The sequence below is a fragment of the Larus michahellis genome, chromosome 18, assembly GCF_964199755.1.
Source record: "Larus michahellis chromosome 18, bLarMic1.1, whole genome shotgun sequence".
NCBI lineage: Eukaryota > Metazoa > Chordata > Aves > Charadriiformes > Laridae > Larus > Larus michahellis.
This window is the reverse complement of record NC_133913.1, coordinates 2,866,752-2,884,581: the sequence shown is the minus strand read 5'-3', so window position 1 is coordinate 2,884,581 and position 17,830 is coordinate 2,866,752. Positions and strand designations below refer to the sequence as shown.

Below are 17,830 nucleotides of genomic sequence, written 5' to 3'. Positions count from 1 at the left end.
TAAGAGGCGGCGGCGGTGGGCCGCGCGCTGACGTCACGGCGCTGCCCGGAACTCAGCCGGGTTTCCCGCACGGCCGTTCCCGGCAGCCACCGCCCCCCCCGCCGCACGGCCCCCTCCCCAGCGCCGCCCCGCGGCGGGAGGCGGCGCCGTCCGGGAACAGCCGGCAGGGGGCAACCCCCTCTGCCCCCCCGCTCCGCGAGACGTGACGACACGGGGGACGGCCGCGCTGATTGGCCGCCAGGGCCCGTCCCTCGCGGGGCAGCGGGAGCGCCGCGCCGCCATTGGCCGCGCCCGGCGTGACGCGGAGGGGCGGGGCCCGGCGGGCAGCAGGTTTCTCGTCACTCCGGCGGGGACCGGACGCGATCGTCGCCGGCACCGGGAGCCGCCGCCCCGCCCCGCCCGGGACCGCCGGTGAGAGCGGGGGGGCCGGGCCCAGGGTTCGTGGCTGGGGGGGTGCCGGGGCCGTTCCCGGGGGGCGCGGCGGTGGCCGCCGCCGTGGGGCCTCGGGGAGGCGGCGGCTGTCGGGGCCCCGGGTGCGCAGGCCCGGGGACGGGGCCAGGGCCCGCGGTGCCATTGACCCCTGGGGCTGTTGGGCCGCGGGGCCGGGGCTGCCCACCCCGGTGGGGCTGAGCCGAGGGGCGGCCGTGGCCGCGGGGGGCCGTTCCCGGGAGACTCCCCCGCCGGTCGAGCCCGTCCCCACTGCGGTTTCGCTTTTGTCGGGGGGCGGCAGTTTCGCTCCGGCTGCGGCCCGTCCCGGCGGTGGGGCCGAGCCCGGTGCTGCTGGTGAGGGCAGCACCCCGTGCTCCCGCGGAGTCGTCATTAGGGAGGTACTAATTAACTTAATCCTCTGGTCTTACAGCAGATGGGATTTTTCTCCTTCCCGCAGCTCCCGGCGGATCGGTGCCGGGCGGGGGCAGCTCCCGGAGCTCCGGGGGCGCAGGCGTCGGTGTGTGCCCCACGCAGGGTCCCCGGGCACCGGGGCAGAGCGGGTGCTGCCGGTGAAGCTGCTTCCACTGCACAGACCCCGACGGAGAGTTCAAAGCCCAAACGGGCCTCTGTGAGAGGGAAGAGTGTCCGGGTGCGCAGAGCAGGGCCGAGGAGCTGCCACCCAGGCCGGTGGCACTGGGGCCTGGCAGTGGCCTATCGCAGGATCCCTGCCCTCTGGGGGGTTTAACTGTGGGATGGCCCCTGGGCCACCAGCTCGGGGTGCCCTGAGCCAGGGGTTAGGACAGATGCTGACGCAGCCTGTCCCACGTAACTGAAAACCGAGCTGCGGGTTCTGCGCCTGGTCAGAGCAAGGCCCGAGGACCTGGCTGCCGTCTCTGGGAGCTGTGAGCTCGGGGCTGCGGCTTCCCCCGCCCCCGGAACAGAACCGCTCGGCAGCGTCTCGCTTGGGATCTTCTGCCTGACCAGGCTTTGGTTTGACAGCCCTCCTTGCCGGCGGTAGGTGCGATGCCGAGGTGCGGAGCAGAGCTGTCGGGTCGTGCGTCTCGTGGAAGGTTTGAGCTGTGTGGCTGAGCCGCCCCAGCGCTCTGTGGGGGCTGACAGCGCTGCCCACCGCTCCTGCCCGCTGCCAGCCTCAGCACAGCACCGCGCTGTCCCACCGTGTGCGTCACCCGTGTCCCACAGGCTGCCCGCACACGCGTGTGCGCCCGCTGGGGGACATGGCCGGGGGGAGCAGGGTGCCATCCCTGCGGGGAGGGTGGGCTGCCCCGGGCCCGCTCCAGGGACTCCTTCTACCTCTGTGGGGCACTGCCCCTGCCCGTCTGTGCACATCGAGACAATTGGCCCCGTTTCCACCCTGAAGGTGATCGCTGTCGCCACCACTCCCTGTGCAGCCCCTTCTGCTGGTTCCTGTGGGTCTGTTGGAGGTGCCGGCACAGCGGTGGCAGGGGACAGGAGGGGTGTGTGGCCTGTCATCCTCTGCCCGGGGGGGTGGTGACCGTGTTACAGCCCCCGCAGCCGGAGTTACCTGTTGGGATGAACCCCGGAGAGCTGCTAAGCTGTGACAAGGAAGAGCCAGCTTTGGCGTGTGTGTTGATCAGGGAACTCAGCGCTGTGGCTGCGAGGTGGCCCAGAGCCTCCCGCTGCCCTGCGCTGTCACCCTCTTCTCCTTTCGCAAATCTCTGCATCGCTGCTCTGGTTTTCCACCTCCAGGGCTGGCTTTGAAAAGGCTCCAGAGGAGCCGAGCCAAGTTCTCCTAATAGCCTTTTCAAAACTTGCTCTTGTGTTTGCCTGCAGCAATTAGCTGCTTTGTTGGAGAAGAGCAGTTTTTTTCATCAGCCTGTTGATGGTTGTGTGGAAGCGGGGGCAGCTCCCATGAAGCGTTGTTGATGGCATCTGTCATGAGTCTGTGACGCTCCCGTCGGTGATAACTCTATTAGTGTGACCTATGCAACGCTACCGGTCACTGAATTTCCTCCTACTCCTGGCACTGCAGGGGACGAGGGGTGCCGCAGTCCTTTCAGAGCCCTCTCCGGTGATTCCCCCCATTCTCGTTGCCCCGGGAGTCGTTGCTTGCCGTGGGGGTGCAGGCGAGGGCTCTTCGGGTGCATCCCAGAAACGGGACAGTGGATGGAAGGCAGTTGTGGGGTGGCTTCCAGCGTAGCAGCCCTGTTTGGAATAATGCTGTTGGAGTGTGCGGAGCTGCCAGCGAGGCTGCACACCTCGGGCCCGGCTCTTGTGCTCTGCCCTTGCAGGGGAGCTAAAGAAAGATGAACTTTAGCTCTTGAGCTACTTTTAGCAGCTTCACTCTGAGCTCTGGACAGCGTGTTTACCCCTGGGCTTGCATCATGCCGTGCTTGGCCCTGGCCGCTTCGGCTGCTCCCTGGCTCCGTTCCAGAGCCGGGAGGAGAGGCTAACCGCAGAGACGGGCGAGCCCAGCAGAATCGGAAAGGTTCAACCCTCAGATCTCTCAACCCACTCAAGGGAGGCTTCCCGGCGGTGGGGCTGGCTGGGGAGAGGCTCCTGCACCGGGCTTTGGGAGCTGGCGAGATCAGGACTTCCCTGAGGCTGGTGACTGTGACGGTGAGGAGCGTCACAGGGACCCTTTCCCTGCACGGCAGTCGGCGCTTCAGGCTGCCTGGCCGCCTGCTGTTGATGCTGGAGGAGCTGGAGCTCGGTCTGCACCGAAGGAGCCCCTCAGCCCTTTGGCTTTCGTCTCCTTCCTGACCTCTCCCCGCTCCCGGCCGGCCCTGCCTCCCGCATCCCCTGACTTGATGATGGGCCAGTGGCCTCCGTCGCAGGGGGCCCCCTTCCCGGGGCTGTGTGCCCTGCTGTCGCCCGCTGTGACAGAGCTGTCTCTGCTTGAGCCCATGTCCTGCCAAAGCATGTCTCAGGGCTCTTCCCAGCCGGCTGCTCTTGCGGCAGTGTCTGGAGGGGTCGCCAGGTCAGGCTGCGGTTGAACTGGGGGGTGTAAAAACCTCAGTGTGATCTGCTTCTGCTGAGACATCCCTGGAGGTGAGAACTGGATGCAGCAGAGCCCCCGGGGATGGCGAGCAGAGGCCAAATCCTGCGCTGGGCTGGCTGCAGGCGCAGCGAGCAGGCAGCGGCCGACCCTGCGGGCTGCGTGCTTCTTCTGTGGTCTGCAGCCACTGCCTTGGCTTCCTCGGCCGCTCTCCCTGCGCGATGCCTGCGGTGGGAAGAGGCAGAGCAGCTCCTGTTTCGCCGCGTTTTAGTTTTGTTTTTCAGGGATCGTCGCGACGGCGCACGGTGCTGGGGCCCTGCCGGGGCACCGGCTTCCTGCAGCCGCGGAGCATGCGCTGCAGCGGGGGCACCTCGAGCAGGGCCCGGGCTGCCGCGGCGGCTCGCTCTGTGGCTATTTGTGGCAGTGAGAAGTGCCTGATTCCCGTCCAAACGCTGCTGCCGCGTGGCAGCCCGGGAGCTTTGCCTTAAGCCTTCCGGTGCTCTGCAGGCTGGGGCTGCAGTACTGCCCTGAAATACCCGGGTTGTGGCTTTCTCGTGGAAGATTTGCTTGGATCGGGGTTCAGTGAAGCAGCAACTGGTTCAGCTGATAGGGGAAAGTCCATCCGTGAGCCATTCTGCAGCGGGGGCTGCCCAGGAAGCTGGGTCCTGTGCCACAGTGACACCGCAGCGGTGGCACAGCAACACCCGTCCTCGGCTCCCGGCTCAGGACTGGGGATGCTGCTCCAGCAGGAGATGGGCTGGGGCAGCGGCTGCCGTTTCCCCACAGTCTGGTGAAGCACCCACTGTGCACGGGGCTGCCATCGCCGTGGTGCAATAGGAAACGAGGTTGCTGAGCTCACCAGCTGGCAGGGGACTCTGGTGGCTTGTAGGTTTTCAGCTCTTGCCTGGCCCATGTATTTGTTGGGGTTTTTACCCCCAGAAGAAGCACCACAGGGTTCACGCTGGAGTGGGAGCAGCCACCAGGGCCAGGTTAAGAGAGCCGTGAATGCACCACAGCCGCCTGCGTGGAAGGATTGCTCCTGTGCCGCTGCAGGTGGGCAAACGGCCAGCAAAGAGCTGAATCCACTGCAAAATGGGGGCTCTGAGGCAATGCCCGGTCGCAGTGGCCCTGTCACATCAAGCCAGGTCTTGCTCCGAGGCTGAAGGAGCGTCTGTTGTTTACAGGCTCCTGCGTGGACCAGTGTTTCTCTCTCTCTCCCCTCCCTTTCACTCATTGCTCCATTAAAAACAGGCTTGGTTCACGTGGTCTTCTCTGAGGATTGCACCAGAGGGTGGCTGGTCAAGGTTAATGGCCTGGGGATGTGGCCACTGTCTCTGGGGCTACTCAGTGCTGTGAAGTTCTAAAAACCCCTCTAACTCCATGCCGGGTCCCAGTGTCTGTCTTCTCCCTGTGTCCCAGTCCACGACAGGATGTTCCCCCTTTCTCTCTTCTTACAAAAAGAATCCAGAAAATATGGGGAAAGTGTGAGATGCAGCAAAGATCAGAAGAGCACGACATACTGTGCCGCTGAAAGCGTCCGGTGGCAGCGATATGATACGTGGGGCTCAAAACTCCTCATGCTGCTCTGTGCCCCGGGATGTCTTATTTGCCATTAAGGTTTCCTAAATTGGTCTTGCCTGATGAAAGCCTGCCTGGCTCCTGCGTGGAGCGGCTGCTCTCGCCATGGGTCTGGGTCTGGTTGTTTTGGCTTCGCCTGCTCCCATCGCACCCTGGGGCTCAGGGCAGAGCAGCCCGGTTTGCTGGAGGGGAGTAAATCCCATCCTGAGGAGTGGCACGGCCTTCCTCCCATCTGCCTCCTCGCTGAGCAAAGCTCTGCTTGCCGGACGCAGCCCTCTGCCTCCCGGCACCCCTCCTGCTGCCGGCCCCTTCCCAGACCTTCACCCGTCCTGGTGCATTCGCTGGGTTTCTCTTTGTGCCGGCTCCATGGGGCTGCCCCACTGCCATGGTTTGCTCCAGCGCTGCCGCAGGACGGAGCGCAGTGCCCCGGCCCATGCCGAGCCCGGGGCCAGCCTGGGACTTGTGGCTGGTGCCGGCCCCTCGTCTGCTCCTGCGTCACTGGCGGTGCCCGCTGCTGCTCCGCTGGCCGTCCCCAAAGCCCAGCTGGCGCGTCGCCCGCTGCGGTGACCTTTGGAAAAGCAACAGCCCTCTGCAGGGGAGTGACTTGCTGCTGGTGTGGAGCAGAGCTCTGTGCCTTTGCTCCCTGAACACAGCTTGCCGTCCCCTCGTTAGCGTCAGTTTGATTTCCATCCCTACGCAAGTCGCTAACTCGAAAATTGCTCCTTCCTTGTTTCTGATGTTTCCCGGCAGTCTCCGCCTTCTGCACTTACTGTAAGCTCTGCAGCTCTTCCCTGCCTCCCGGAGCAGAGGCAGGCATGCGCTGTCTGGCCGGAGGGTGCCTGGAAGACATTGGCACCAGATTAAAGCCTTGTACCTGTCATTAGTGACCTACATGCCCGAGACCCCTCCCTTTCCCCCGGGAAAGAAGGTAGGAAAGCTTTGGGAAATGATGCCTCTCTCTAGGAGAAAGCTTTGCTGAAGGCAGGCACTTGGGAGGTTGCTCTCTGCGGGGAAGGTGGGTTCTCACCAGGCTGAAGCCGGACAGATGGAAGCTCAGCTCCTGAAGCCCGGGGCTGCGTTCCCTCTGGTGGGAGAGCTCCTGCGCAGCTCTGAGGGGTTTGGTGGCGTTGGGAGCTGCCTGCGAGGTGACTTTTACCTCTGATCTGACCCTGCGGTGTGAGGCGCAGCGTGAAGCGAGGCTTCCTCTACCCGTCAGGGTTTGTAAGAGCGGCTGCGTCTGGTCTCACCCGCCTGGGGCTGCGTCCGGCCCCGCGGGGTTGTGCCCCTGGGGTCTGTGGGGCGGGAGGATGAGCCTGAGCTCGCAGCAAGGGCCTGTCTGCGCTCCTGTGATCCGGTGCGAATCGCCACCGCCTGCCAGCGCCAGGGCTCGCTCTGCCCTTCTGATCTCAGATGTTTCCGATTAATTTCACGATGTGCGGTGAAAAGAGAAAGAGTGAGGATCCGAGCTTTATTCAGCTTCACGGCTGGAGCGAAACCTCTCCGCCGCCGCTCTTTTTGGGATGCTCAGCCAGGCTGGGGCCGAAGCTGCTTTCTGAGCTGGATTTCAAGTTGAGCTCTGGGGCTGGAGCGGTGCTGCTGGGCCCTCGCGTTTGGGTGCTCTGGCTGCTCCGCCGCTCGGGGGAGGCTGCGTTGCCACGTCCTGCGCTGCCAAGGGCTCCGGAGCCGAGTGCTGGGACGCAGATGTCTGTGTGTGTGAAAAGGGCTCTTCCCTCTCAGCCAGGCTGGTTCCTCTCCCAGTGCGTGCCGTTATTCCCGCAGTAATGATGCAGTTTCGGTCTGTGGTTCCACCTTCCCGTGACCCAGACCTGCCCATGGGTGATGGCAGCGGTGCTTCCCTGCCAGCCGGAGCTGGCGGCTGCTCTCGCCTTGCCGGAGCCCAGTCTGGAGGCACAAACTGGTGCCGGTCCCAGGGCTACTGGAACTGGTCCCGCAGCTGCCGGCTCAGGGTGGGTTTTGCTGAAGAGGAACCAGTTCCTGGACGTGTGAGCGGCTCCACGGGGACCCAGGGCCTGGGCGCATCCCTCGGGGTGTGTTGGAGCTCTGCAGTGTTGTGGGCTCGCATGGCACACAGCATCTGCCCTTGGAGGGACGGGCGCTGCCCGCACCAACCCTCCCAGAGCTGCGTGCCCTGGGCTCGCCATGCCCCGGCTGTCTCCAGTTCCGGCCCCGTCAGCTCTTCGGGGAGCAGCCGTCGTGGCTGGGTTGTGCCAAAGGGCTGGCAGAAGGGAGCCAGGAGGGTTCCAGCTCTGAGCAGCACGCTTCCCCATCCCACAGGTCTCCGGAGCTGGCCAGGATGGCGCAGTGGAACCAGCTGCAGCAGCTTGACACGCGGTACCTGGAGCAGCTCCACCAGCTCTACAGCGACAGCTTTCCCATGGAGCTCCGGCAGTTCCTGGCTCCATGGATTGAGAGCCAGGACTGGTAAGGCCTTGTGAAACACCGACATGGGGACTTTGCTCAGGACACCCTACCCTCGGGTGGCAGCAGGCACCGAGGTGGTCCGGAGGAGCTCTCATGCTTTCCCTGGGCTCTGGACATAGCAGGACTGGTCTTCCTCCCCGAGGCTTGTGTGGCGCGAAGGGGAGCGGGGCTCTGCGCGTGGTGTCAGACCCTGGGCCAGGAGAAGGGGGAGCTCCAAGGCGGAGGTGTCCTCAATGCAGGGCTGTCTTGCGTTGGCCTCTATTGTAAACAAGGTTGTCACAGAGCACCAGTTCCTGGATCCCGTCCAGAGAGCACGCGGGACTGGCGAGGTGCTCCCGTGCGCCGTCTGCCTGGCTGCAGGCCAGGCTTTGAGCCCGAGTCCAACACCCCTCTGTCGCCCTGCCCTTGCGGGCGCAGACGAAGGGTTCGGTTTATTGGCGTGAAGCGAGTCAGGCCTGCTCTGACCCATGCTGTGGCGCAGCTTGGGGAGATGGCTGGGGTGTTACATTGCGGGGGGGACGATGGCGTGAGCGGAGCCGCGCTGCCCTTTCGCGCTGCCGTGCCCCTTCCCCTGTGCCGGCACCCAGGACCCTGCCCTCCCTCGCGCAGGGCGTACGCTGCCAGCAAGGAGTCGCACGCCACGCTGGTGTTCCACAACCTGCTGGGGGAGATCGACCAGCAGTACAGCCGCTTCCTGCAGGAGTCCAACGTCTTGTACCAGCACAACCTGCGGCGCATCAAGCAGTTCCTGCAGGTGAGGTGGGGAGCACTGGTTTGGCAGGGGGGAGTGCGGGGGGAGCCTGTGGAAGTCCGACAGCTTCCTCGGCACAGCTCACGACCCGCAGCCCTAAAGGATGCAGAGATCCTGGGAGTTACATTGCGCCTGCTAACCTTGGGGGTTTGAACCTTTTACAGAGCAGGTACTTGGAGAAGCCGATGGAAATCGCCCGCATCGTGGCTCGCTGCCTGTGGGAAGAGTCCCGGCTGCTCCAGACGGCTGCCACCGCAGCCCAGGTCAGTGGCTGGGGTGTCCTGGGGCCGCCGTCCCGCTGCCCACCCGGCAGCACTGCGCGAGTACTCGGTGCTGTAGGGAAGCTGCAGTCTGAAGCTCCGCACTTGCTTCCTTCGGTAACGGTAGCTGCTTTGTGCTGAGGGATTGTCCCGCTGCAGCAGCTGATAACTTCTGCTTCCCCCGGGATGCAGCCTGGGTGCTCTCTGCCCGGGGGGGCTGTCAGCTTGGGTGTGCATCCGTCTTTCCTCTCACCCCGGGTTGCGTGGGCTGTGCCCTGCACCGTGCACCTTGTGCAGCCTGGAGCTGGTGCCGCAAGCGAGCAGCCAGCCCCACTGGCTTTTGTTAGCGAGGGGGTGAAGACCCTTCCTGCAGAACCTCCCCAGGCTGGGACGGGAGCATCCCTGCGTCGTGTCCCTGATGTGTAATGCCCTCCTTGTCCCCTCTGCAGCAAGGGGGACAGGCAACGCATCCAACAGCAGCTGTAGTGACGGAAAAGCAGCAGATGCTGGAGCAGCATCTGCAGGATGTGAGGAAGAGAGTGCAGGTACGCGTGCTGCCTAGGCACCTTCTCCTTTCCCCACCGTGGTGAGTTAGTGCTTTGAATAAATCCCCATCTCTTGCCTTGCAGGATCTGGAGCAGAAGATGAAAGTGGTGGAGAATCTACAGGATGACTTTGATTTTAACTACAAGACTTTGAAAAGCCAAGGAGGTAATGGGAGCTCATTAGCATCCGGCAAACCGAAGTGTGTTCCTGCAAGGAAACTTGCTGGAGGGCACGTTCCAGCCCTGCCAGTGCCTCCTCTCCAAGCAAGAAGGGTGGCTTGGGCTCAGGGCATTTGCATGGCAATTGGAGAAACCTCCTCTTTTGTTTCTGCCACTGCCTCCAGGGGAGCTGAACCAGAGCTCTGCCTGTGAGCAGGGAAATGGCGTGTGGAGGTGATGGCGCTGCTGCGCTTGCAGGAAAGCCGGCAGGTGCTCAGAGGCTGTGTGAGATCGATGCTTAACTATTCACAGCTTTCTAGGGTGCCTGCTCCTTTGCAGTGGAAGTCTTTGTATGATGCTTGGGAGGGTAGGAGGATCCATGTGCTTGTCTGAAGCTCTCTCGCCTCTCTGCACAGACATGCAGGATCTGAATGGAAACAATCAGTCAGTGACCCGGCAGAAGATGCAGCAGCTGGAACAGATGCTCACGGCGCTGGACCAAATGCGAAGGGTATGTCGTGCAGCTGACCCTCCAGACCCCCCTGCCATGCGGCGCTGCCCTTCCTGGGGTATGAGTTTGATGTTCCTGCGTGGCCAGAACTGAGAGCAGCGCTGGAAACGCAGCCCTGGGCGACTTCTTTCTTGTCTGCAAGTGTGAAACTTGCAGATCTCGGGAGGAGTCAGAGGGTGTTGAAGGTTCTGCTTTCTTTTCTGACAGGGTATTGTGAGCGAGCTGGCCGGACTGCTGTCAGCCATGGAGTATGTGCAGAAGATGCTGGCAGATGAGGAACTGGCAGACTGGAAGAGACGGCAGCAGATCGCCTGCATTGGCGGCCCACCGAATATCTGCTTAGACCGGCTCGAGAACTGGTAGGAGCTGGCTGGGGTTGCATCAGTCCCTAGAGGTGGCATTCAAACCACCTGCAGTGCAAATGAGCTCTTTGCCTCTGGAAATATCCTTGCTAAATGGCTTCTGATGCCTGCAAACGTAAATGTAATGCATTAGTCGGACTGATCCTCACCAGCGGGCACTAGCGCTGGAGTGATTTGCCCCAGACCTGTGGGATTTTAAGGCTGCTGTGAGAAGTTTCTGGTCCTGGTGTCTCTGCAGAACTTAAGTGGGTGCAGGTTTCTTTTGTAACGGGTGGCCTGGAAAAATGCACTGGGTTGGGAACCATAGACATGTTCTGTTTTCCGCTGGTTTGGTACGGAGGGTGTCGTCTCTCACACAAGCGAGGGAAGAGGAAGGCTCTGCGGGCTGGGACCGTGCAGGGCTCAGCAGCCAGCGCTAACCCCGGTTCTTCCTGCTCCCCTAGGATAACCTCTCTTGCCGAATCACAGCTACAGACCCGGCAGCAGATCAAGAAGTTGGAAGAACTGCAGCAGAAAGTGTCCTACAAGGGTGACCCAATCGTCCAACACCGGCCCATGCTGGAGGAGCGGATTGTGGAGCTGTTCAGGAACCTGATGAAAAGGTGCCGAGGGCTGGCGGGGAAGCTGCGGGCGGTCCCCTGGTCACGGGCAGCGGGTGGAGGGGTGGGCAGTGAGCGTGCTGGGCCGGGCCTGAGGTTTGACCGTGGTTCTCCTGCCTTCCCCTGCAGCGCTTTCGTCGTGGAGAGGCAGCCCTGCATGCCCATGCACCCCGACCGGCCCCTGGTCATCAAAACCGGCGTGCAGTTCACCACCAAAGTCAGGTGAGTGTCGCTGGCCCCTGCGATCCTGCCACGCTGCGGGCGAGGGAAAGGAGCTGTGCAGGGGGGAAGCAAAGCGGGATCTCTCTCCGAAGGAGATGCTGGTGCGGATGCAGCCTCCAGCTTGCCTGGGGAGCGCTGGTGCTGGGAGGGAACGGATCCCAGCAGGCTGGCCCTGCCGGAGTGCCGCCTGCGTGACTCAGTGCAGGGATGGCGGCCGCTGGCTGGGGCTCTGCCACGTTCCTGGAGGCAGCCGGGATTCTGGTAAATCCCGCTATGGGGGCGGGCAGCAGGAAGCGTCAGCACGTCCCTGGCCAGCTGCCTCTCAGCTGGCCCATGTTTCCTGCCAACCTCCACAGAGAGCGGCTGCTCCGACACCGGGCTCTGCCTGGAGATTGTTCACCATCTCCCAGCTGTGCCCCCGTTGTCCCCTTGGTGTGTGGCAGCATCTGGCCGCAGAGGAGCGCGGAGGGTGTTTGGTCAGAGCAGATACCTGCCTGGTGTGGGCAGTCACAGCCCAAACGGGCCTTCCTCGGTGGGCTCAGGAGAGCATCAGCACCTCCATAGCTCTGGGGACAGGGGTCAGGGCTGACATGTCACAGCCCTGCACGCAGGCGGGCTCGGGGGTGCCCGAGGAGCTGGGTAATGCCGCGTCCCCGTGAACTTTGTGGTGCTGCCTGCTGGGGCGTGCAGACAGCACTGCTCTGCATCCAGCTGTTCTGCAGCCTCTGCCAGATGCTGTGTCGAACTGGAGTTGTTTGCGTGTGCAGGGTGTTCAGGCTCACGCTCTGCTGACTCTTTGCAGGTTGTTGGTCAAGTTTCCCGAGCTGAACTATCAGCTGAAAATTAAAGTCTGCATTGACAAGTGAGTCCCATGCCCTGATCCCGGTGGCGTCGGGTGGGATTACTGGAGTGGGACCTGTTCCCGCTGCCCTTGGAGGGTGCGGGGTGGTACTGTGTCCCAAGGGTTTGTTCCCATGTGGGGGGACAGCCTGGGGGGCTGGAGGGGTACTCGATGTTGTGATGCAGCCAGTGCCACGCACCAGCGTGTCCGCCTCAGGCTGGGAAGGCCATGGCCATGACCAGGTGTCTCTCTCCCCTTTCCCAGGGACTCCGGGGATGTTGCAGCACTTCGGGGGTAAGTGCAATGGTGGTTTTCTTTTCTCTTTTTTTTTTTTTTTTTTGTTTTTTTCTTGCTTCTGCTTTTAATCCTGGCAAACGTCCTACCGCACGTTTGCTGTGTCAGCCACGCTCTGTCTTTCCTCTTTTGAGGTCCCGGAAGTTTAACATCCTGGGGACAAACACCAAGGTCATGAACATGGAGGAGTCGAACAACGGCAGCCTCTCAGCAGAGTTCAAGCACCTGGTAGGTACCACGAGCCCTCGGGCTGCTCCTGTTGAGGCCGTGCACCGTCGCGGTGTTGCTTCAGCCTGTTCCTTCTCTCCACAGACCCTGCGGGAGCAGCGGTGTGGGAACGGAGGCAGAGCCAACTGCGACGTAAGTGCTGAGGGGGTTCCCGGTGCAAGAGCCCTTTGCTGAGCCTCGAGGAGAAGCGGGAGCCCTGCCCCGCGGGGGGCTCTCTGCAGACACCCTCTGGCGCGTTGGCAGCTGCTGGACCAGCCTGGAGCGGCGGCGGCGGCAGGCCCAAAGGCCATGCATCAGGCCAAGGGCTGGCATCTCCTGTGTGCTCATTGTGTCCTCTTCTGCCCTAGGCCTCGCTGATAGTCACGGAGGAGCTGCACCTCATCACCTTTGAGACAGAGGTGTATCACCAGGGGCTGAAGATCGACCTGGAGGTGAGCTGTGGGTTATTGCCTCTTGCTGCCATGGTCCTGGGTGCAGAGGAGCCCTGGGAGGTGTCCCAGCCCGTGGTGATGTCCTGTCTTTGCAGACCCACTCGCTGCCTGTGGTGGTCATCTCCAACATCTGCCAGATGCCCAATGCCTGGGCATCCATCCTGTGGTACAACATGCTGACCAACAACCCCAAGGTAGGGCTTTGGGACCTGAGTGTCCCAGCAGGCAGGCTGCAGGCAGGGAGAGGGAAGCTGTGGCCTGGGAGCAGGGCTGGGGCAGGACCTGGCTCTCTTTCTGTCCCACGTCTTGCTCAGGGCTGCCTTTTCCCTTGTACAGAACGTGAACTTCTTCACCAAACCCCCCATCGGGACCTGGGACCAGGTGGCGGAGGTGCTGAGCTGGCAGTTCTCCTCCACCACGAAGCGCGGCCTCAGCATCGAGCAGCTGACGACGCTGGCGGAAAAACTTCTAGGTAACCCTGCGTGGGTGTCCTGCCCGTCCCTGCTGTCCCTCAGGTTGCTCCCTGGAAACGGTGTCTTTGTAAGAACAGATCAGTCTCACTCTTGATGCTCCTGTTCTCTGCCAGGGCCAGGTGTGAATTACTCCGGCTGTCAGATCACCTGGGCCAAGTTCTGCAAGGTATAACTCCCTCTCTTCCCCGAGCACCTTCCCTTGGCCATTCTTTTCCTCTGAGCCGTGCTCACGGCCTCTCTGTCCTCTTCCTCAGGAGAACATGGCTGGCAAAGGCTTCTCTTTCTGGGTCTGGCTGGACAACATCATTGACTTGGTGAAAAAGTACATCCTGGCGCTGTGGAACGAAGGGTGAGCCTCAGCCAGCGTCACTCCAGAGACCCTTGGTTGGGCTGGGCCTTGGGAGGGGTCCCACGAGTCCTCTCCTGGTGCAGGTGGGCTCTGCCGGTGTGGGTGCTTTTTCTGTCCAGGCCCTGTTGGCTGGTTCAGAGTAAAAACCCTCCTTGGGAATCCTTAAAACATTGGTGGCTCTGCTGGTGGCTGGGCCAGGTCCTGCTGCTGCCTGGTGCTGTGCAGAGCTGGCAGGGTTCATGTCCTGGAATGGCTGCCCTGGTATCCTGACCCACCCTTCCTCTCCTCGCTTCCTGGTGCCCAGGTACATCATGGGATTCATCAGCAAGGAGCGGGAGCGAGCCATCCTGAGCACCAAGCCTCCGGGAACCTTCCTGCTGCGGTTCAGCGAGAGCAGCAAGGAAGGTGGCATCACCTTCACGTGGGTGGAGAAGGACATCAGTGGTACGTTGCTCTCCCCATCGTTGCCCTGATTGCGGTGTCATGCTCAGCCAGCGTTTCTGGCTCTGAAGGGGGCTTGGACCACGGCAGTGTCCCCTGATTTGTCCTTCATCCTTGTCCTGACAAAGCCATCTCCCTAGGTTAAGTCTTTGACCCTAGGCGCCCTTTGCTGGTCTCTGCGTCCTGGGTGCCCCTGCCCATGTGGCACAGTTCCCGGCAGCACCAAAACGCCCTGGCAGGTGCCCGTCCTGCCCCGTGGTCTGCTGGGTCCCTCCTGAAGCTGAGCACAGCCTACCTTGTCTCTGCCGTTCCTGGGGTGTTTGGGGGAGGAGGCCTTTCCCAAGGAACGCGGGTGTCAAAAGTCTCCTTGTACAGGGAAGACCCAGATCCAGTCCGTGGAGCCTTACACCAAGCAGCAGCTGAACAACATGTCATTTGCGGAGATCATCATGGGCTACAAAATCATGGATGCCACCAACATCCTGGTGTCCCCCCTGGTGTACCTGTACCCGGACATCCCCAAGGAGGAGGCGTTTGGGAAGTACTGCCGCTCGGAGAGCCAGGAGCACTCTGAAGCTACTGACTCAGGTAGTCGTTGACTTTCTGCGCTCCAGCCCAGCTCCTGTCTTGTGAGGTGGCTCCAGGGACGGTGCTGGTGGAAGAGCTGTCACCAGACGGGGGGTCCTGTGCCGGTCCCCGGTGGGCAGCGAGGGCCACGCTGGGGCCGGGAGGGTGGGCGCAGGGCTGTGCTCTGCGGGGAGGAGAGCAGGGTTCCTCCTCCGGCGTCCGCTGATGAGGCTGCTCCCTCCTCCGCAGGTGCCGCTCCGTATCTGAAGACCAAGTTCATCTGTGTCACCCCGTAAGTGTTCCTGGGGGTGTCTGTGAGTGAAGGGGGGCTTTGTGTGTGCTCAGTCTCGCTTGAGAGGGGTTTCCATCCCACCACTGCCCCGACTGTCCTGGGCAGCGGGAGACTGTCGGTGCTGAGCCAGGGTCCGCTTGCCGCCCTAACCGCAGCCCCGTCCCTCCCCTCCCGGGGCCCCTTTCCTCCGGAGAGCTCTTGGGACGGCCGGGGCCCCGTCGGGGGGAGAGGGGGTGTCAGAGAGCTCTGGCCAGGCCCTGACTCCGGAGGTTTCTCTGCTTTTCCCTTCCTCCCCTGGACAGCACCTCCTTCAGCAACACCATCGACCTGCCCATGTCCCCGCGCACCCTGGACTCGCTCATGCAGTTTGGCAACAGCAGCGAGGGCGCAGAGGCCAACGCAGGAGGGCAGTTTGGTGAGTCTGGCGGGCCGTGGCACCTGGGGGGTGTCCTGGCTGTAGCCACACATGGGCCCTGTAACCCCCGGCTGTGTCTCCCCGCAGAGTCACTGACCTTCGACATGGAGCTGACGCCGGAGTGCGCTTCTTCACCCATGTGAGGTGCTCTGCCGGCGCTCGCGGGGGCCCTCCCGAGACTCGGGCTTCCCACCTCCAAAGAGCCCCCCCGGTCTCGCCCTGCTTGGTCATGGCTGCTCTGGGCCATTCCTTGGAGGAGCTGGGGGGGGTGGTCCTCGCCACCGATTCCTTGTTTGACCCAAACGCACACCCCCCTCTCGAGGGTGGTGCCATTCGTCTCTTTGTGGGAGGGGGGGGGGATGGGGGATGAACCTTTTTCTATTTCCTTCCGTAACAGTTTTTTTATTATTGTTTTGCTCATTCAAGTGCCTATTAGCCTCCCATCGCAGCCTCAGTTTTTACAAACGCTTCTGCAGCCCCAGGCGTGCTGCCTGCTGCTGGAAGCTGCTTTCCCCACTGCCAGAGTCCAAAAGCCCACAAAGATCCCACGAGCCCGGATTTGCCTCCGGGTGCCTGAGCCGGGGGCGGGGGCGGGGATCAGCCGGTCCTGGCCTCCACGCAGGTTCCCTGATGCACCACGGTGGGCGACTGTGCCCCAGCAGCCCTCCCAGGGGGCAGAGGGGTCTCCTCTCCACACCTTTGGCCCTGGTTTTGCCCAGGAGGGACCGGCAGACGGCTCGGGGCTGGAGGTGGCCGGGCCCAGGCGCTCCCGTAAGAGCCATGTTCCTTGCTGGGCTCTGCCGGGAGCAGGGAGTTTCAGTGGCTGCCTCCGCTTGCCACCAGCTCCCTGCTGCGGGCACCCAGCTCCGACTGGCTCTAGCAGCTCCAGGGATCCTGCTGGGACAATTGGTTTCCCTGGGGCAGGGCAGTGATGTGTCCCAACACCAGCGTGTGCTGTGCAGGGTGAGACCCGTCGGACCCCCGGGGGCAGGATGGGAGGCCGCTGGATCCAACGTGACCGGCCTGGCTTGGCCCTTTTCCCCCCGGTATGGCTGGTGCTGTCCCAGGCAGTGGGTTTGCAGCTTCTCGGGGGCTTCACGTGGCATTTTTGTTAGAGGTTGGCTGTGGCTGTTAAGGTAGGAGGTGGCAAGAGTTGAAGGGAGCAGGATGTACGTAGGGAGAGGAATCCGCTGTCGGCCAGCGCTCGACAGAGACGTGGGTGTTGCAAAGGGCAGGTTTCCTCCTCGGGGGGGGAGCCGGGGGGCGGAGGGGGGGTTGTCGAGGAAAGCGGGAAGCCGTGCTTGACCGACGGTTGTGGTTCTGTGCACCCCCAAACGGGGGGAGCCCTGCCCTTTCCATGCGGTGGGCACACAGACAGTGATGAGCGAGGAAGAAGAGGGAGCAGGAAGGCTGCCTGTCCCCCTCCCTGGGGTGCTAACGGAGCTGTGGCTGCCCGGGGGGTGGCGGGGGGGGGAGGTTGTGTGCTGTGCTTGGCCGGGCCGGTGCTTCAGGGCTGGGCTGTCACCGAGGCTGTGGGTGACAGCGGCAGAGAAACGTCGTAGTGGGCACCAGCCCTGGGTTGGACATGTCTGATGGGTCTTAACTGGGTCCTGGGTGGAGAGAAACCCTCAATCATCTGTACCGGTGATGCCGCTGCGGCGCAGGGTGGACCCGACGCCCGGCTCTGGCACTTGTGCCCAGTAATGGCGGTGGGGTGTCCCCCCGCACTGGCTGGGGGCTGCGCTGTCGGCATCGCAGCCTGCGGGCAGGGGGAGATCCCCGGGGAAAGCAGAGGGCTGGGGGGTCCGGGCCAGCCCCCGTCCCTGTGTGGGCAGGAGACGGTGGCTGTGGCTGCCCCAGGGGACAAGAAGGCCCTTTGGAGCTGGGAGGTGCCCCGAGGGGACGAGGGCCGTGCCCCTTGCTCGCGCGTAGCTGCCTCCAGCTGCTGTAGCCCCGGGCAGCACTCAATACTGTAAAAAAATTTTTATTTTTTTGTATATTTTATTGCTGTATCTACAGGCTTTAACTTTCTCCAAAATAAAGGCTCTGAAGCGACGTGCTCTGGGGCTGTCAGTTCAGCCGGCTCGCCTGCGCCGCCCGCCTTACCCCGCTCCGGGAACTGGGGCCTCTCGCAGCGGAACGCCGGCCCTGACGCCAGAGCTGCGGTTTGCGGGGCGCGAAGCAGCTGCTGCCGCCGCCGCCGCTGCTGCCCCGGCAAGCGTGGGCCGGGGGCGTGTTCAGGCCCCACTCCCGGGGGGCTGCCGGGGCAGGGCGGGGGGAGCATAGCCCCGGGCTGGTTTCTCTCTGCCCCCGAGCGGCGCTGGGTCTCCTCCGCTTGCGTCAAGGAAACGCCGGTGCCAGCGTGGGAGGAGGCGGTTGTGTGCCGGGGCCCTGCTCGCTGGAGGCCGGGGGCCACAGTGGGACCCCTCTGCCCTTCGGCTGCCTCCGCCCCCGGGGGGCTCTGGGGGCAGGTGGCTGTCCCCACTGTCCCTCTCCTGGGGCTGTGGCCCTGGGGTGGCTGCATGGCCGCCCTGCAGGGACCTGGCCCCGGGCTGCAGCGTGGGCCTGTCCTGCCCTCTCGTGGGGACGCGCCGGAGCTGGCACCCTTCGCCCCACGGGGACAAACCCCGGCCAGCGGCTCTGAGCCTCGGGGACAGCGGGTCC

The 17,830-nt window shown here is 63.2% G+C and overlaps 1 protein-coding gene across 3 annotated transcripts; it reads left to right on the top strand.

The window, feature by feature from the left end:
- Window positions 1–298: 298 nt before the first annotated feature.
- On the top strand, window positions 299–17,221 carry STAT3 (signal transducer and activator of transcription 3). 3 transcript variants are annotated; one of them, XM_074561559.1, is made up of 24 exons: window positions 299–411; window positions 7,280–7,426; window positions 8,036–8,180; window positions 8,342–8,440; window positions 8,887–8,982; window positions 9,067–9,148; window positions 9,558–9,652; window positions 9,860–10,011; window positions 10,458–10,616; window positions 10,743–10,835; window positions 11,638–11,697; window positions 11,941–11,970; window positions 12,105–12,198; window positions 12,283–12,330; window positions 12,546–12,629; window positions 12,725–12,823; window positions 12,966–13,101; window positions 13,216–13,268; window positions 13,357–13,451; window positions 13,756–13,895; window positions 14,268–14,480; window positions 14,709–14,751; window positions 15,054–15,166; window positions 15,254–17,221. In XM_074561559.1, the coding sequence occupies exons 2-24, from the start codon at window positions 7,299–7,301 to the stop codon at window positions 15,307–15,309; spliced, it is 2,313 nt and encodes a 770-aa protein (XP_074417660.1). In that variant the 5' UTR covers window positions 299–411; window positions 7,280–7,298; the 3' UTR covers window positions 15,310–17,221. The 3 variants fall into 3 exon arrangements, with proteins under 3 accessions (XP_074417660.1, XP_074417659.1, XP_074417661.1); XM_074561558.1 differs by having other exon boundaries at window positions 14,268–14,483; XM_074561560.1 differs by lacking the exons at window positions 15,054–15,166; window positions 15,254–17,221 and having other exon boundaries at window positions 14,268–14,483; window positions 14,709–14,755.
- Window positions 17,222–17,830: the final 609 nt, after the last annotated feature.

Bases quoted from the DNA above. Each gene is read 5' to 3' on its own strand.
- STAT3 (XM_074561558.1), top strand. From the start codon at position 7,299: ATGGCGCAGTGGAACCAGCTGCAGCAGCTTGACACGCGGTACCTGGAG. The intron at 11,698-11,940 runs GTGAGTCCCATG...CCCCTTTCCCAG, and splicing joins ATTAAAGTCTGCATTGACAA to GGACTCCGGGGATGTTGCAG. The intron at 12,824-12,965 runs GTAGGGCTTTGG...TCCCTTGTACAG, and splicing joins TGCTGACCAACAACCCCAAG to AACGTGAACTTCTTCACCAA.